The 16,555-nt window shown below is 28.9% G+C and overlaps 3 protein-coding genes across 3 annotated transcripts; all 3 read right to left on the bottom strand.

Annotated features, from left to right (window-relative positions):
- Positions 1-668: 668 nt before the first annotated feature.
- LOC105622720 lies at positions 669-4,625 on the bottom strand. Its single transcript, XM_012204132.1, has 5 exons — positions 4,264-4,625; positions 2,152-2,529; positions 1,306-1,510; positions 881-1,036; positions 669-713 (listed from the first exon to the last, which is right to left on the bottom strand). Exons 1-5 carry the CDS (start codon positions 4,623-4,625, stop codon positions 669-671), a joined length of 1,146 nt encoding a protein of 381 aa, XP_012059522.1.
- Positions 4,626-5,922: 1,297 nt separating this feature from the next.
- LOC105622721 (odorant receptor Or2-like) lies at positions 5,923-10,516 on the bottom strand. The gene is made up of 5 exons (XM_012204133.1): positions 10,155-10,516; positions 9,116-9,496; positions 6,578-6,782; positions 6,144-6,299; positions 5,923-5,967 (listed from the first exon to the last, which is right to left on the bottom strand). Exons 1-5 carry the CDS (start codon positions 10,514-10,516, stop codon positions 5,923-5,925), a joined length of 1,149 nt encoding a protein of 382 aa, XP_012059523.1.
- Positions 10,517-11,793: 1,277 nt separating this feature from the next.
- LOC105622722 (odorant receptor Or2-like) lies at positions 11,794-16,395 on the bottom strand. Its single transcript, XM_012204135.1, has 5 exons — positions 16,034-16,395; positions 14,577-14,957; positions 12,646-12,850; positions 11,993-12,148; positions 11,794-11,838 (listed from the first exon to the last, which is right to left on the bottom strand). The coding sequence occupies exons 1-5, from the start codon at positions 16,393-16,395 to the stop codon at positions 11,794-11,796; spliced, it is 1,149 nt and encodes a 382-aa protein (XP_012059525.1).
- Positions 16,396-16,555: the final 160 nt, after the last annotated feature.

The raw sequence follows: 16,555 nt of genomic DNA, 5'->3' as shown, positions 1-16,555 counted from the left end.
GTGTGTGTGTGTGTGTGTGTGTGTGTGTGTGTGTGTGTGTGTGTGTGTGTGTAAAAGCTTTATTTTAAATATTATTTTACTTGCAATGATCAGAATTTTTTACAATTTTTAACATTATCATATTTTTATCATATTTTTATCAAATGAAATATTTATATATATATGGTTTTTCATATAATCGGCATTTAAGCGCTAGATTGTATTTCCTGTTAACGAAAAATTTGTCTTATTATATTGTGTAAAAATATATTATAACGTAACGAAAAAAATAACGCATAATGTATCTAAATATTTTTTATCTTTTGTTCGTATTCACTTACATAAGTATGATAAATGAGTTAGAAAAGTATCAATTATTTCTAGTGTGCTTGCAAAGAATGTAACATACAAAACAGGTTAAAATTTTTATATTCGTCTGATTCAAAACAATTTTTATTTACATATTAAAACGCATTATTGGATGTATTTCATGTGTTACGTGTATATATTTAGTGCGTGTGTACATGCATGTGTGTTTTTCTTCATGTGCTAATATTCGAATAATTGATGTAAGGAATAAGGCCGGAAGTAAATACGTAAATAAAAGTTATAAGATTTAAAGTCACTATAATTTATCAAAAACTACATTTTTATCATATTTAAACACATTTTTGGTTATTTATTATACTTTACTTTTGTAAAATATTAAATGCTGAATATGACGTTTTTAAAATCTGAAAGAAAAATAGAAAAAACATTGACATACATGGAAGATTATGCATTTATTATTCCGATTGTATTTTCGTACATATACAACAAATATTTTTAATATCAAATAGCAAATCTTCATATATTTGACTGTATTTATTACCAAATATTTATTTCGACAAACGATACTAACATTACTGTAAGACTGAAGAGATAGAATTATCAAGAAGCTGCTAGTGAACTTTACAGGAATTGTGCTACGTATCATGATCATCAATAGTCCTTTTTTTTCGTTGATCGATAATAATGGCCAATTCATACGATATATAGCATCCGCTATACTCATACTCTATTAACATATAAATAGAATTATTATTACATAATAATATCGAACAATTATAATAACATTATTATAGTCTTATACACGCTCATGTATACATTATATATATTCTTATTGTATTCAAGTATAAAATAATTCAAATTTGTTATAGACAAATAATTTGTTAGATTATTTTGCAAACTCTTGTAAAAAAAAAATAGATTATTCAAAAATATCCGCCATTTTCCATTATCTCAAAAAATCGGTTAGGTATTTATTTCAGCGTATATAATAGTTACTTTAAGCATGACTTCATTTCCCGACCAGCAATAAACGAAGATTTGTACAAACATGCAGATGGTATATATTAATAAGGATGCAGCTGCAGATAATTCCTTGATATGCATTGACAAATAATACACACTCGTACATAATACCAGTATACTACTAAAAAACTGAACGAAAAGTATTTGGTTGAATATGATATTTACCGTTTTGGCGTACCTGTAATGGTTTCATGTTAATCATTTCAGATGAATGAAACAATTGCTATTTTGATAATTTTATAGTATTCTTAACAATTATATGAAAATTTTATATTTGTATTGATATGAGCTTACAGTATTTTGAAATACAGGATCAAGAAAAAATATTTCTTATATTTTATATTTTTGTCATAACTTCTTAATGTAGCATCTTAGGACCTATGTTTATATAAAAATTTTGTCTTATTCTATCTTACTTTATGTTACAGAAGGTACTGTTAAAATTTGTACACAAGAACATCCAAGGGTACTTTATATAATCACTTTGAGAATATTTTGTATTTTCTTTCTATAACAATTGTTTTGTAACAATTGTTTTGTAACAATTGTTTTGTAACAACCCATTTATAATTTCAAATAGGAGTACTCGAATTAGCTTTTGATTTTGAATAACTTTCCATCATAAATATTAACAATTTATTTTAATAAATAATAGCTATTTAAACTTATACACACACACATACACACACACACACACACACACACACACGCGCGCGCGCGCGCGCATATGTAATGCACATATACGTATATAAAGAGCAAACTGAATATATGCATAAAGACTATATAATATATGCATAAAAGGATTCTTACGTGACTTACTTGTAAATGCTGAGATGATGACGTATACATTCCGATATCCATGTTTTATCTTCATTCGACAAAGAGCGTGCGTGTCCGAGATATGTAACTGTCTTTTTAGTTATGAACTTGTGAAGACGACTTTTGAAAATTTCAAATTGAGCACACGTTTGTAAAATCAATCCGAAGATTAAGGTTTCCGTGCCCACATTTATCACGGTGGCAAAAATTAAAGTTACAATCTGATGAATGGATATAATCCCAAACATAGATACAGTGTAATTATATGGTAGCCATATTCGATAAGGCAGGTGACCTTGCATCACGTTTAGTACTGATCCTATTGTAGTGCCTGTAACGGAACTTGTTGCTAAAAGTGAATATTTTATCGAACATGATCTGCAAATGTAGAATCGAGATGAAATTTTATATAAACTTCTATCAGCATTTATTTATATTAGGTGCGCTTAATTTTCGGCCTTTTTTATTGAACTTGAAACTAATTTATAAAAAGTCGAATAGTTACCTAATCTTCAAAATAATCTCCCTCGTTTTCTATACATTTGCGCCATCTTTCGGGAAGCTGCCAAATTTCACTTCGGAAAAAAGAGGGTTGTTTTGAATTTATAAATTCGAACATACTTTCTCAACATCCTTGACATAAGTGAAATGATCAATCAGATGATGTTGTAAGGATTTAAAAAGGTGATAATCTGAAGGGATGAAGTCTGGAGGATATGCCGGGTGCGATAAAATTTCTCAGTCCAAGTCAATAATCGTTTTCAAAGTCGTTTTTGCTGTGTAATCGCACGTTATCCTAAAGGAAGATGACCTTCCTTCTTCCCTTGTCGGTGTAAAACCTTTTCTCCTCCAATGCGTTACTAACTGAATCAGTTGCTGTTGATAACGTTGAGCAGTGACCGTTTCATCAGATTGGAGCAATTCGTAATGAATAACGTCTTGCTGATTTCACTATATACATAGTAACACTTTCTTGGCGTGGATATTCGGTTTTGCAATACTATTCGAAGATTGTCTCAGATAAACCCATGATTTTCGCCTCTTTGGATTATCGTGGAGAATCCATTTTTTCATCACAGGTCACAATCTTGTGCAGAAAATCCTTCTTTTTGAATCGAGATAGCAATGACAGTCAATATCATAGCGTCTACGCTTGTTCTGAACTGTGAGGGAACCCAATGGGGAATCCAATGGCCCTCCTTTTGAATCCTCTCCAGCTTATGTAGACGTTTAGAAATGGCTTGCCGTGTTACTCTTGTTCCTGTGCAACAAGAATTCCAAAAGTTGTTCCAATTCCTCATTGTTGACTTTCTTTGGCTGTCCCGGACATTTTCTATCATTAAGGTCGAAATTTCCACTCTTAAATCGCTGGAACCACTTTTTACAGGTATAAGAAATAACACCTTCTCCTAAAGCCGAACAAATCATTTCCTGTGCTTCAGCAGCACTTTTTTTTAATTGAAAAGCGAAAAGAAGGCAATGCCTCAAATGCTGCTTCTCGAACAACATTGCTTTTAACACTTTTTTTTTTAAATTAGGTAGTACAATCGCCAACAATTAGTACATTTGAAAATTTAAAGATGGCGCTCTAATATGACTATATGGCGGGAAAGATATGTAAATTTGAATAGGTATTCATCGATAAAGATAGAGGTCGATAGAGACCGAGAATTAAGTTGCGCACCTAATACTTTTAATTTAATGAAATATATTTATAATCACAATATTTATAATTATTATATTTAATTATTTTGTACATGCGTTTTGCGAATTATTACTATAATTTAAAATGATATTGGAACAGGAGACTTCTTCGATAAAAGTTTATTAATTAGATAAAAAATAGAAAATTACTACATTTGTAAAAATATAAGTATGCTCTAAAATATATGGTCAACAAAATGTAAAAACTAAGGACATAATTTGTTATAGAAACAACTAATGCTGATAAAATTTGATACGATTTAAAGAAATAGTATGTGCTGAACACACGATTTAAAGAAATAGTATGTGCTGAACACATACGAATTAAATTACTGAATTACTTAATAAATATTTCAAGTTATAATAATACTTTAATATTAAGATGTTTTAAGAAAGATATGAACTTACTTAATGAATTTATCAAATTTTGTTTGTATAGCTACTTCATCCTCATCTCGAGGTTTATATGGTGCTTTCAATAATATTTGCACTAAGTTGATGATCGCATTTCGACGTACCACAACGACAGTCGCTTTACAACATACGGCAACAATAGTTAGGAACATTAGAGTATTAGTGGCAAAATCATCGATATTATCGACAATAAGAACTATATCCATAAATTGAGTTAACACCAAAAAGTATTCCGAAGATATTATAATAAAAGTAAATACATTGTATAGCAACTTGGCACCATTTGATGACCACTCAACTGGTCGCCATATACCGCCAACGGTGTATATAAAAAAATTTAAAGAAAGCATTTGCATATTTGGATTGCTTTCTTTTCAAACAACTTATCGAAATATTGTATAAAAGTATAGCTTCTTTCTATTTATAAAGTATCTAAAAAAGTGGTTTAAAACGTTGCGAAAATTATCTTTTCTGAAATTTCTGAAATATACTAATTAAATTTGAGTATATCATGTTTAAGAAAAATTGAATTTAATATAGAAGATTGTATAATATTTTATGAAGTAGATTATGCTTTTTTAATGAACATAAAATATTACAAATTAATATTTAAATCTCACACACACTGAATGCGACTGTCCGATTGAAATAAATTTTATTTATTTGATGTATATATTGGATATAATTGCTCGCTCGGATTGCGAATTGGATGACTTTATTTAATCATAATACTGCGTATGATTTGTGTGAACCCAACTTCAAAAATGGTATTTATAAATATTTATTGCGCACCTTTTTCGGAAAATATCACTTCTTAGAATTTTAGCTAGTGATAATAGGAATGACAAATACTAACACTGATATAATATGTTATTTTATTATTGTGTCAGTAAATTTTATTTAAATGTAATCGAACATGTCCTGCGATAGACTATGTATTTACGTTTTTCAACATCTTGTGTTCTTCAACCCTAGTACTCAACCCTAGTATTCAATTACTGTCATTAAAAAATCGACATAATGTCATTTAATCATTTATTACGAAATGCATATTCTTTTCCGCACTCTTGTGAATAGTGTAGTAACTCTAATTGTAAAAGTTTTCCTACTTGCAACCATCGAGGGATATTACGAGGGATATCTTTTACAGTCACGCATATTATTGCATTGAATAAAATTTTCATGTCCATCGGAATTATAAGGAATATCGCATTCCCGCAAAGCCTCTCATTTTATTATATAAAAATACAAACCTCTAATGCGATAAAAGTGATGTGTAATAAACTTAGGATATATTCTTCAAATTACTTATTTATATATTTACAAAGTATAGCAGGAAATGTGCAGGAAAATATGTATATCTCATACGCAACATATTACAAGTATAGACTGAGACATTATTTTTTTTTTATTTTAGTATTGAAACAAGCATTAATGCTGCTTATAAATCAAATCAAATATATGACACAATATTCTTTTGTCATTACATTGTGTCTATATTGTGTTTGTATATTCATGTTAACATTCCTACAATCAGAATGAATATTAAGGTTGCAATAAATACATAAACAGAAATTTTAAAATTTAGTGTCATTAATTTGCGAAAAACTACATAATTAATATGCTCAAATAAACTCTTATATTATTTGTATTTTATTTTTGAAGTACGTTAAATGCGGAGTATGATGTTTTTAAAATCTGAAAAAAATTAGAGAATATATATTAATATGAACTATTAAACACTTGCTAGATATATAAGCTGTTTTCAAATGTATTCAACAAATATTAAGTTCTCCAACATTAAACGCAAAACATTATATAATATACGTAATATTTGTCCAGTTATTTAAAATCTAAGTAATAATATTACTAACGTTGCTGTAAGATTGAAGAGATAAAGTTATCATGAAGCTGCTAGTGAATTTAATAGGAATTGTGCTACGTATCATAATCATCAGCAATTCTTTTTTTTCGATAATGGATAATAGTGACCAATCCATACAATATATAGCCTCTCCTATGCTTATACTCTGCCAACATAACATATATAATATTATTGCTGTATAATAATATCGTATAATCTTATCAATTATTAGTTTTATATTACGTACATATCAAATAATACAAGACTGATGAACACACATATAAATGAATATTTGTATATAAAGTATTTTTTCGTATATAAAGTAATTCCTTATTTACTAAGAAAGTTAAATTATCTCACTCGTATTGAATTGTAGGAAAATATATTCGCTGTTTTCTATCATTTTTAGTAAGATATATACATATATCTAATAGAGTAAGTTACCTTAAGCATAACTTCGTTTCCGGACCAGCAGTAAATGTAAATTTGTACAAACATGCAAATGATATATACTAATAAAGTTCCAATTCCAGACAGTTCCGTAATGTGCGTTGATAGGTAATATATACATGTACATAATATCAATATACTACCGAAAAATTGAACGAATAGTATCTGATTAAATATAACGTTTACCGTTTTGGCATATCTGTAATAGTTCCATGTTAGTTCTGTGTTGCAATAAATTATTATCCTTGTACATAATTGAATAATATAATTTATACAATTTTTAAAGAATTTTTATAGAAAAATTATGTGTATGGTATTCATTGAAATAAAAACTTTTTAGTTTTAAGCAAGTACATGTATGTACTATGCAATTATTAATATCTATGCATAATATCTATGCAATTATTACTACGGCATAATAATAAGCATATACAGGATGTCCCAGAGTAACCGCTCTACGAAATATTTCGCAGATAGAGTGTACTAAGTCGAAAAGTCCTTTACCATTTTGCAATTTTCATAATTAGTTAAGGAAGATTAACTAAACTAAAAATCGCCAAATATTGGCTTTGATAATTTTTTATTCAAGTACTATCAATTTTACAGAAAAACAGAGATAAAAATTGTTTATTTTCATGTTTTTAGTACTACATTTTCTCATATTAGTAAAAATAGTTGCCAATAAAAAATGCAAAAAAAAACTAAAAAGTTGATAAAAAATTCTGTAAAAATTTTCAAAATTTTATGAGAAGGAAATAAACAATTTTTGTCTCTTGCTGTAAAGTTGATAGTATTTAAGTGAAAAGTAATTATTGAAAATCAATATTTGACGATTTTTAGTAATTAATACTTTATTAATTATTATGAAAATTGCAAAATGGTAGAGGATTTTCCGACTCAGATTAGTCCGTTGTGCACAAAATATTTGGTGGTCATTCTGGAACTCTCCGTATACGTATAACATATACATCTATGTTATAGTAAATAGAACGATAAAATCACACATTGATGATGCTTTCTTATCGAATTTGTAATAGTTACTTATTATTTCCAAATAGCATCAATTATTTATAATTACTATCTTTAGACCTTAAACAATTTTTTATAAAAATATTAATAAGTATTGTTACGATCAATTGCAATTTTTAGAAACACAACAATTAAATAATATATAAATACTTTTACATATTAGGAGTACAAATTAGTTCGGTCTGTTTCTCTAAAGATGGCTCCAGCTGTTGTGAATGGTTTATAGTGATTTTGGCGGTTTCAGAGAGATTAAACATCTACTAATAATATTCAGTTTATATCGCTATGAGTTTCATACAAAAACCTTGATTTTTATTGTGTTTGAAATGTCGAATTTTGTATTAACTAAGCAGCATTTGCGGGAGGTTTTGAGTTTCTGCTTTAATTGGAAGAAAAGTGCGGCTGAAGTCCATCGAATGCTTGTCGAAGTTTATGGTGACACTGCTCCAACTGATAAATCATGTAGGGAATGGTTTCGACGTTTCAAGGATGGAGATTTCAGCTCATTGAAGACAAACCTCGCTCATTGAAGACAAATCTCGCTCTGGACAGCCAAAAAAATTCGAAGACAAAGAATTAGAGGCATTACTCGAAGAAGAGCAGAGTCAAACGCAAGAGGAGCTTGCAGAATCATTGGGGATAACTCAACAAACCGTTTCTGTACGATTGAAAGCCATGGGAATGATTCAAAAACAAGAAAATTGGGTGCCTTATGAACTGAAACCGAGAGACGTTAAAAGGCGATTTTTTCACTTGCGAACAGCTGATTCAAAGACAACAGAGAAAAAGTTTTTTGCATCAGATTGTGACTGGAGATGAGAAGTGGATATTCTACAACGACTCCAAGAAGAAAAAATACTACATTAAGGCCGGTCAATCGTTGCCATCGACCTCAACATCAATACGGCCGAACATTCATGGTTCGAAGATCATGCTCTGTGTATCTAGTGGGACCAAAAGAGTCTTGTTTACTGAGCTGGTGATTCCATTACGGGCGATCTGTATCAGCTACAATTGATTCGTTTGAGTTGTGCATTGCGAGAAAAACGGTCGGAATACGAGCAAAGACATGATAAAGTTATTCTTCTTCATGACAATGCTCGGCCTCATGTCACTAAAGTCGTAATAAAATATTTGGAAACGCTCAAATGAGATGTTTTACCGCACCCGCCATATTCTCCGGACATTGCTCCTTCTGATTACTAGTTGTTCCGAAGGATGCAGCAAGTCACCGGTTCACTTCTTTCGCAGAAATCGAAAATTGGCTCCAAAATTGGATCGCCTCCAAAGACGAGTCATTTTTCGAGATGGAATTCGAAAATTGCCTGAGAGACGGGAAAAAGTAGTAGGCAGCGATGGACAATATTTTAATTGATCTGTTCATTCATTTTATTTTGAAATAAATGCATTTTTGAACGGACTGAACTAATTTGTACTCCCAATAGTTAAATACATATATAAAAAGACTGCTGCATAAAAATGGATTCTCAATTAGCGACTTACTTGTAAATACTAAGATGATGTCGTATGCATTTTGATATTTCTGTTTTATCCTCATTCAACGAACAAAATGCATTTTTTAGATATTTAACTGTTTTATTATTTATTAATTTGTGAAGACGATTTTCGAAAATTTCGAGTTGAACACATGTTTCTAAAATTAATCCAAAGACTAGAGTTTCCGTACCGACATTTATGATAGTACCAGCAATTATAGCTACAACTTGTTGAATAGATATAATCCAGAATACTAGAGACACATTGTAATCCAATGGCAACCATATTCGACAAGGTAGTTGCTCCTGCATAATATTTAATACTGATCCTATTATGACGCCTGTAAGTGAGATCATCGCCAGAAGCAAATATTTTATTGAACACAATCTGTAAACGTAGAATTGAAATTATATTTGATGTTTAATTTTCATGCTTTTATGATAATCAAAGTTAACTTATATTTTCCAATTTGACAAATTTGTAATAATGCTATTAAATATATTTATATGTATATTATATATACATATAAATGTATCTTTCTGTTCTCTCTCTCTCTCTCTCTCTCTCTCTCTCTCTCTCTCTCTCTCCCCCTCCCCCTCCTCTCTCACTCACTCTCTCTCCCTCCCTCCCTCCCTCCTCCGTCGCGCGCGCGCGCGCGCGCGTGTGTGTGTGTGTGTGTGTGTGTGTGTGTGTAATTGCGCGCATGTATTAGAAACAAAATATGAAAGTATACTTCTGCAAAATAATATTTAAGAATTATGTTACAAGAAATATTAATTAGTTTAAGTAAAATGCAAAAAATTAAATGTATTAAAATATTAATCTTTAAAATATTAAATGAATAAAGATAGCGTTGAATTGTAAAATTTTAAATGTTAAAATTTTAAAGTAATATTTATCAATGCTGAATTCGAAAGAAGAAATGGTACCAATTATACAGAAGAAATGATACCAATTGTACAGGAATTAAATTATTACGTAGACATCTATTTCAGTTTCATTAAAGCTTCACCTTAAGATTAGCCTAATAATGTGTGATACCTACCTGATGAACTGATCAAATTTTGTTTGTATTGCTATTTCGTCTTCATCTTGAGGTTTACATGGATCTTTCAACAATACTTGTATCAAGCTAATGATCGCATTGCGACGTATTACAACGACAGTCGCTTTACATACAACAGCAGCAACACTCACGAACATTATAGAATTAGCAACGAAATCATCAATATTATCGATAACAAATAGAAAATCCAGAAATTGAGTTAACATCAAAAAGTATTCCAAGAATAATACAATATAAGTAAATACATTATACAGAAAATTGGCACCATTTGATGACCATTCGATCGGTCGCCATATACCACAAATGGTATATATCAAAAAATTTAAAGAAAACATTTGCATTTTTGAAATTCCTTTTTTAGAATCAATTTATTAGTTTTGTTTAAAAGACAGTCCTTTTTACATGTAAAACATCTAAAAAAGTAGTTTTAAAATATTGCGAAAAAATGTCTTTTCTTAAATATCCTTACTGTCTGGTTATACATATATGTATATATATATAAAATATAATTAGATTAGTAAAAATTGAATTTAATATAGACAGCTGTATAATAATTTATGAAATGAATTTTGCAATTAACAATTCTATAAACTAATATTTAAATTATACATTGAATAAACGTGATTGATTGCGACAAATTTTATTTATCTAACACATAGATTCTGTACAACATATAATCTCGAGCTAAGAATCACATGAGTTTATTTAATTCTAATGTAACGTATGATTTGTATGAATACATTTAAGTTGCAATGTTTACAAGAATTTATCGTGCATCTGTTGTTTTTTAAAATTTCGGCTAATAATACAGAATTACTAAACACTAACAATGATATAATATGTTTTATTATTATGGAATTCGATAAAATTAATTTCAATGTAACCGAACACGCTTTGCGAGACAGACTGCGTACAGTATTACATACTTCATCGTCTTAACCCTAGTACCATTAATAACAGTTATTAAATGAAGTCGACATGAAGTCGATTAGACATTTATTACAGGGTGTGCATTCTTTTCCGCTTCTAAATGAATACTATAATTGTGAAAGTTTTCCTACTTATAACTGTCGGGGGATGTCGTTTCTTATAATAACGCACGTTGTCATATTCCCATTGAATAAAATATTTTCAATGACTATCAGTATTAAATAGAAGACTATATTTCTCATAAAGTCTTACTTTGCATAAAATACAAGATAATATAACGATAAAGGCAATTTATAAAATAGATGTTCAGATGTTTTCTAACAATGAGTTAACTGTCAGTGTGTACTGTATGTGTGTACAAGTGTACACGATAATTATAAATATCAATCGTATGCGCAATATATTACATATGGCATAAACTGATCAGAAATTCTTTTTTCTTACTCTAAGCTGAAACCAAAATAAGTGCTGCTTATGTGTGAAATCAAAACATGCATTTCATTACATTATGTAAAACGTATATATTTAACATGCGTCTGTTTGCGCTACTATTCTTATAATTAACGTAATTTTAGAAAAAAGAATAATTGAAATAAGTATGTAATAAAAAGCTTTTTAGTATTTAGCTTTTACTGATTTATGAAAAACTATGTAATTATGTATGTCCAACACTTTAGTTATTTATATTTCATTTTTTAAGTACATTAAAAGCCGAGTATGATGTTTTTAAAATCTGAAAGAAGATAAATTATAGAAAACGTTAATGTTCAGAATATTATATAGTTATTAAAAAATTCGCTTATTTTGCGACTTGTGCCACAAACATTCATAACATTGCATAGAAATTTTATCACTAAAGTATTTATACATATTACAACAATACTAACATTGCTGTAAGACTGAAGGGATAGAGTTATCAAAAAACTGCTAGTGAACTTTATAGGAATTGTGCTTCGTATCATGACAATGAGCAATTCTTTTTTTTCGTTAACTGATAATAATGGCCAATCCATAAAATATATTGCGTTTCCTACGTTCATACTCTGCCAACATAACATATATAATAATATTGCGGTAATAATACTGTATAATCTTCAATCAATTATAATTAGTTTTGTATTATGTGTGTACGTGTAAAATAATATAAGACTGATGAACATAATATAAATAAATATTTATCTTTTCATATATAAAAATAAAATTTCATATATAAAAAAAATAATCTCTTATTTACTTTTTTTGTGAATTTTGAGAACGTACATTATTATATAATTTATTCACTATGATTTGATTAAGTGGGTGGCGGGGAGGGGGAGGAGGGAGCTAAATAGACGTGTCAACTTGTGTCATCAAATGGAAAACACCCAGACTATTTTAAAGAACTTAGACTATTTTAAAATCAATCAAGTATAAGTTGTTAGATTTATTTTTTTTCGAAATTTTATACAACAAATTAATTTATAGAAAATATGTGTACTTTTCATTACTTTACTAACATGTATCAGCTTGTGTGTACTGTTTATAAAGTATCGATATTTACCTTAAGAATGACTTCATTTCCAGACCAGCAATAAATATAAATTTGTATAAACATGCCAATGGTGTACACTAAAAAAGTTGCAATACGAGACAATTCTGTAATATGCATTGACAGATAATACACAGCTGAACATAATACCAGTATACTTGCAAAGAATTGAACGAATAGCATCTGGTTAAATATAACATTTACCGTTTTGGCATATCTGTAATAGTTTCATGTTAGTTTCATATTACAATAAATTACTATCCTTATACATAATTGAATAACAATTTATACAATTTTTAAATTTATAGAAAAATTGTGTGTAGTATTTATTGAAATGAAAACTTTCTAGTTTTAAGCAAGTACATGTAATATCTATTAATTGCAATTATTTACTATAATAATAATTATTTACTATAATAATAAGCATATAGAAGATATCCCAGAATGACCGCTAAATATTTCGAACGCAGGTAGAGTATACTAAACTAAATCGAAAAGTCCTTTACTATATTGCAATTTTCATAATTAATTAACAAGATATTAATTACTAAAAATCGCCAAATATTGGCTATGTTTAATTTAATAATTTTTTATTCAAGTATCAATTTTTTATTCAAGTATCAATTTATAGAAAAACAGCAAGAAACAAAAATTGTTTATTTTCATAAGTTTTAAGTACCGCATTTTCTCATGTTGGTAAAAATAGTTGCCAATAAAGAAATGCAGTACTAAAAAGTTGATAAAAAATTCTGAAAAAATTTTCAGAATTCTATGAAAAGAAAATAAATAATTTTTGTCTCTTGCTGTAAAGTTGATAGTATTTGAATGAAAAATTATTGAAAATCAATATTTGGCGATTTTTAGTAATTAATATTGTTAACTATTATGAAAATTGCAATATAGTAAAGGACTTTCCAACTCAGATTAGTTCCTGCCGTGCACAAATTTGGCAGTTATTCTGGAACTCTCCATGTACGTATACATCTATGTAATAGTAAATAGAACGATAAAATCACACATTGATAATGCTTTCTTATCGAATTGGTAATGGTTACTTATTATTTCCAAATCAATTATCTATAATTACTATCTTTAGACCTTAAACAATTTTTTATAAAAATATTAATAAGTATTGTTATATCAATTGCAATTTTTAGAAACACAATCTTCAAATAATACATAAATACGAAAATAAAGGGCATACCATCGCAAATATCATTAGCGATTGATTATATTTGATTACAATATATTATAATCTAATTCCACATAATTAAATACATAAATGTTTCGGCCTTACATTAAGTCAACAAGAATTCAATAATTCCAAGTATTCCTATTTAGTTGTTACATTGAATGCAAAATTTCCAGTGTTACAGTTTCTGTGTTAGAGTCACTTTATGGAAAAATATCGAGAGTGGATGACTTGTTGTAATAAGTACTCGTTACAATGTTTTGCCTAAATACACAGAATCTGGAAATTCTGCGTTAAATGTAACAATTAAATAGGAATACTTGGAATATCTGAATTCTTTTAATAAAAAGACGATTGCCTTTATGATAACTTTAATTTTTTCGGACTAACATCAATAACTTGCTGATTAAAAATAAAAACAATTGTTAAATAACGAGCAGTTTGATGTTAGACAAGTAAACATAAGATAAGATGAATTGTTGTTGTGCGTAAATAATTTGCAATGATTATATATTGAAGATGGCCAAATATAAGGCCGAAAATTTATGTATTTAATTATGTGAAATTAGATTATAATGTATTGTAATCAATCGCTAACGATATCTGACGTTCATAGTGTATGCTCTTTATTTTTTCGTTTTTAAATTTCGATATATTGAGATTTATTGTTTAATATATAAATACTTTTGCAAAATTAAATATATATATAAAAACGTACTGTGTAAAAATGGATTCTCAATTAGCAACTTACTTGTAAATACTGAGATGATGTCGTATACATTTCGATATTCCTGTTTTGTCTTCATTCAACGAGTAAAGGGCATTTCCCAGATATTTAATTGTTTTCTTATTTATTAATTTATGAAGACGATTTTCGAAAATTTCGAGTTGGGCACACGTTTCTAAAATTAATCCAAAAACTAGGGTTTCCGTAGCGACATTTATGATAGTGCCAAAACATATAGCTATAACTTGTTGAATAGATATAATCCAGAACACTAAAGACACATTGTAATCCAATGGCAACCATATTCGACAAGGTAATTGACCATTCATAATATTTAATACTGATCCTATTGTGACTCCTGTAAGTGAGAGTATCGCCAGAAGCAAATATTTTATTGAACACAATCTGTAAACGTAGAATTGAAATTATATTTGATGTTTAATTTTCATGCTTTTATGATAATCAAAGTTAACTTATATTTTCCAATTTGACAAATTTGTAACAATGCCATTTAAATATAATTGTATGTATATTATATGATATGTATCCATATATTCTTCTCTTTCTTCCTCCTCTCTCTCTCTCTCTCTCTCTCTCTCTCTCCTCCCCTCTCTCTCTCCTCTCTCTCTCTCTCTCTCTCTCTCTCTCTGCGTGTATGTGTGTGTATGTAATTGCGCGCGTGTATTAGAAGCAAAATATAGAAGTATATCTTTGCAAAATAATATTTAAGAATTTACATTACAAGAACTATTAATTAGGTTAAATAAATGCAAATAACTTCGACGATGCTGGTTCCAAGCCCGGATGAGAAAGGAGAAGGGGGAAGTGTAAATATATACTACTTCGTAAATAAAAGGTTCACCTGATCCAGATGATAGCACCCTGTAAGGGTCATGATCTAGAGAACAGGCAGAATAGTCTAGAAAGTAATGAATGACGTAAACTGATTTCAATTAGCGGAAGCAAAAGAACCGATTCAATGGGAACAACTGATATCAATAGTCCAGTAAGATAGCCAATTTAAGGGAAGGAAATTTTGAAATAAAATTACCCGATCCTCCAGGCTGGAGATTGAGACATCAGACCAGCAACCTGTCTCTTCAAAAAAACAACAAACAAAAAACAACAAACACAGAGCCTAGGAATAGCCTCAGATGTAAGGATGGACGTAGACGGAAACGACTAGCATTGTACAACGTCGAAGGATGTTTTAAAAGCGAATTATATATATATAAGTGCCAAAAATTTTAATATTAAAATATTAAATGAATAAAGATAGCATTGAATTGCACAATCAACAATAATCAATAAAAAGCTCGCAGAAAATTTTAAAGTGGTAATAGTTATCAATGCTGATTGAATTCGAAAGAAGAAATGATACATACCAATTGTACATGAATTAAATTATTATATTGACATTATTTATGCGATTTCATTAAAGCTTCATCTTAAGATTATCCTAATAATGTGTGATACACTACCTGACGAACTGATCAAATTTTGTTTGTATTGCAATTTCGTCTTCATCTTGAGGTTTACATAAACCCTTCAACAATACTTGTATCAAGCTAATGATAGCATTGCGACGTATTACAACGACAGTTGCTTTACATACCATAGCAACAAAACTCACGAACCATATAGAATTAGCAATGAAATCATCGATATTGTTGACAACAAATAGAAAATCCAGGAATTGAGTTAACATCGTAAAGTATTCCAAGAGTAATATAATATAATTAAATACATTATACAGAAAATTGACACCCTTTGATGACCATTCGATCGGTCGCCATATACCACAAATGGTATACATAAAAAAATTTAAAGAAAACATTTGCATATTTGAAATTCCTTCTTTAAGTTCCAATTATTTATCAGTTTTATTTAAGAGATCCTCCTTTTTGCATGTAAAAAAAAATAAATTTGCCTCAAAAAATTAGCTTTAAAATATTGCGAAAAAATGTTTTTTCTTAAATATTCTTATTACATATCTGGCATAT

Source organism: Atta cephalotes (assembly GCF_000143395.1).
Source record: "Atta cephalotes unplaced genomic scaffold scaffold00048, whole genome shotgun sequence".
Taxonomy (NCBI): Eukaryota; Metazoa; Arthropoda; class Insecta; order Hymenoptera; family Formicidae; genus Atta; species Atta cephalotes.
Note: the sequence above shows the minus strand (reverse complement) of the source record. Positions and strands in the feature narration are given on the sequence as shown.

Bases quoted from the DNA above. Each gene is read 5' to 3' on its own strand.
- LOC105622721 (XM_012204133.1), bottom strand. From the start codon at position 10,516: ATGCAAATGTTTTCTTTAAATTTTTTGATATATACCATTTGTGGTATA. The intron at 6,300-6,577 runs GTAACTTACTCT...TTATGTTGGCAG, and splicing joins GAAACGAAGTTATGCTTAAG to AGTATAAGCATAGGAGAGGC. The intron at 5,968-6,143 runs GTTAGTAATATT...AATTTTTTTCAG, and splicing joins CTCTTCAATCTTACAGCAAC to ATTTTAAAAACATCATACTC.
- LOC105622722 (XM_012204135.1), bottom strand. From the start codon at position 16,395: ATGCAAATGTTTTCTTTAAATTTTTTTATGTATACCATTTGTGGTATA. The intron at 12,851-14,576 runs GTAAGTTGCTAA...AAACTATTACAG, and splicing joins CATCATCTCAGTATTTACAA to ATATGCCAAAACGGTAAATG. The intron at 11,839-11,992 runs GTTAGTATTGTT...ATCTTCTTTCAG, and splicing joins CCCTTCAGTCTTACAGCAAT to ATTTTAAAAACATCATACTC.
- LOC105622720 (XM_012204132.1), bottom strand. From the start codon at position 4,625: ATGCAAATGCTTTCTTTAAATTTTTTTATATACACCGTTGGCGGTATA. The intron at 2,530-4,263 runs GTAAGTTCATAT...CTACATTTGCAG, and splicing joins AAATTTGATAAATTCATTAA to ATCATGTTCGATAAAATATT. The intron at 714-880 runs GTTAGTATCGTT...TTTTTCTTTCAG, and splicing joins CTCTTCAGTCTTACAGTAAT to ATTTTAAAAACGTCATATTC.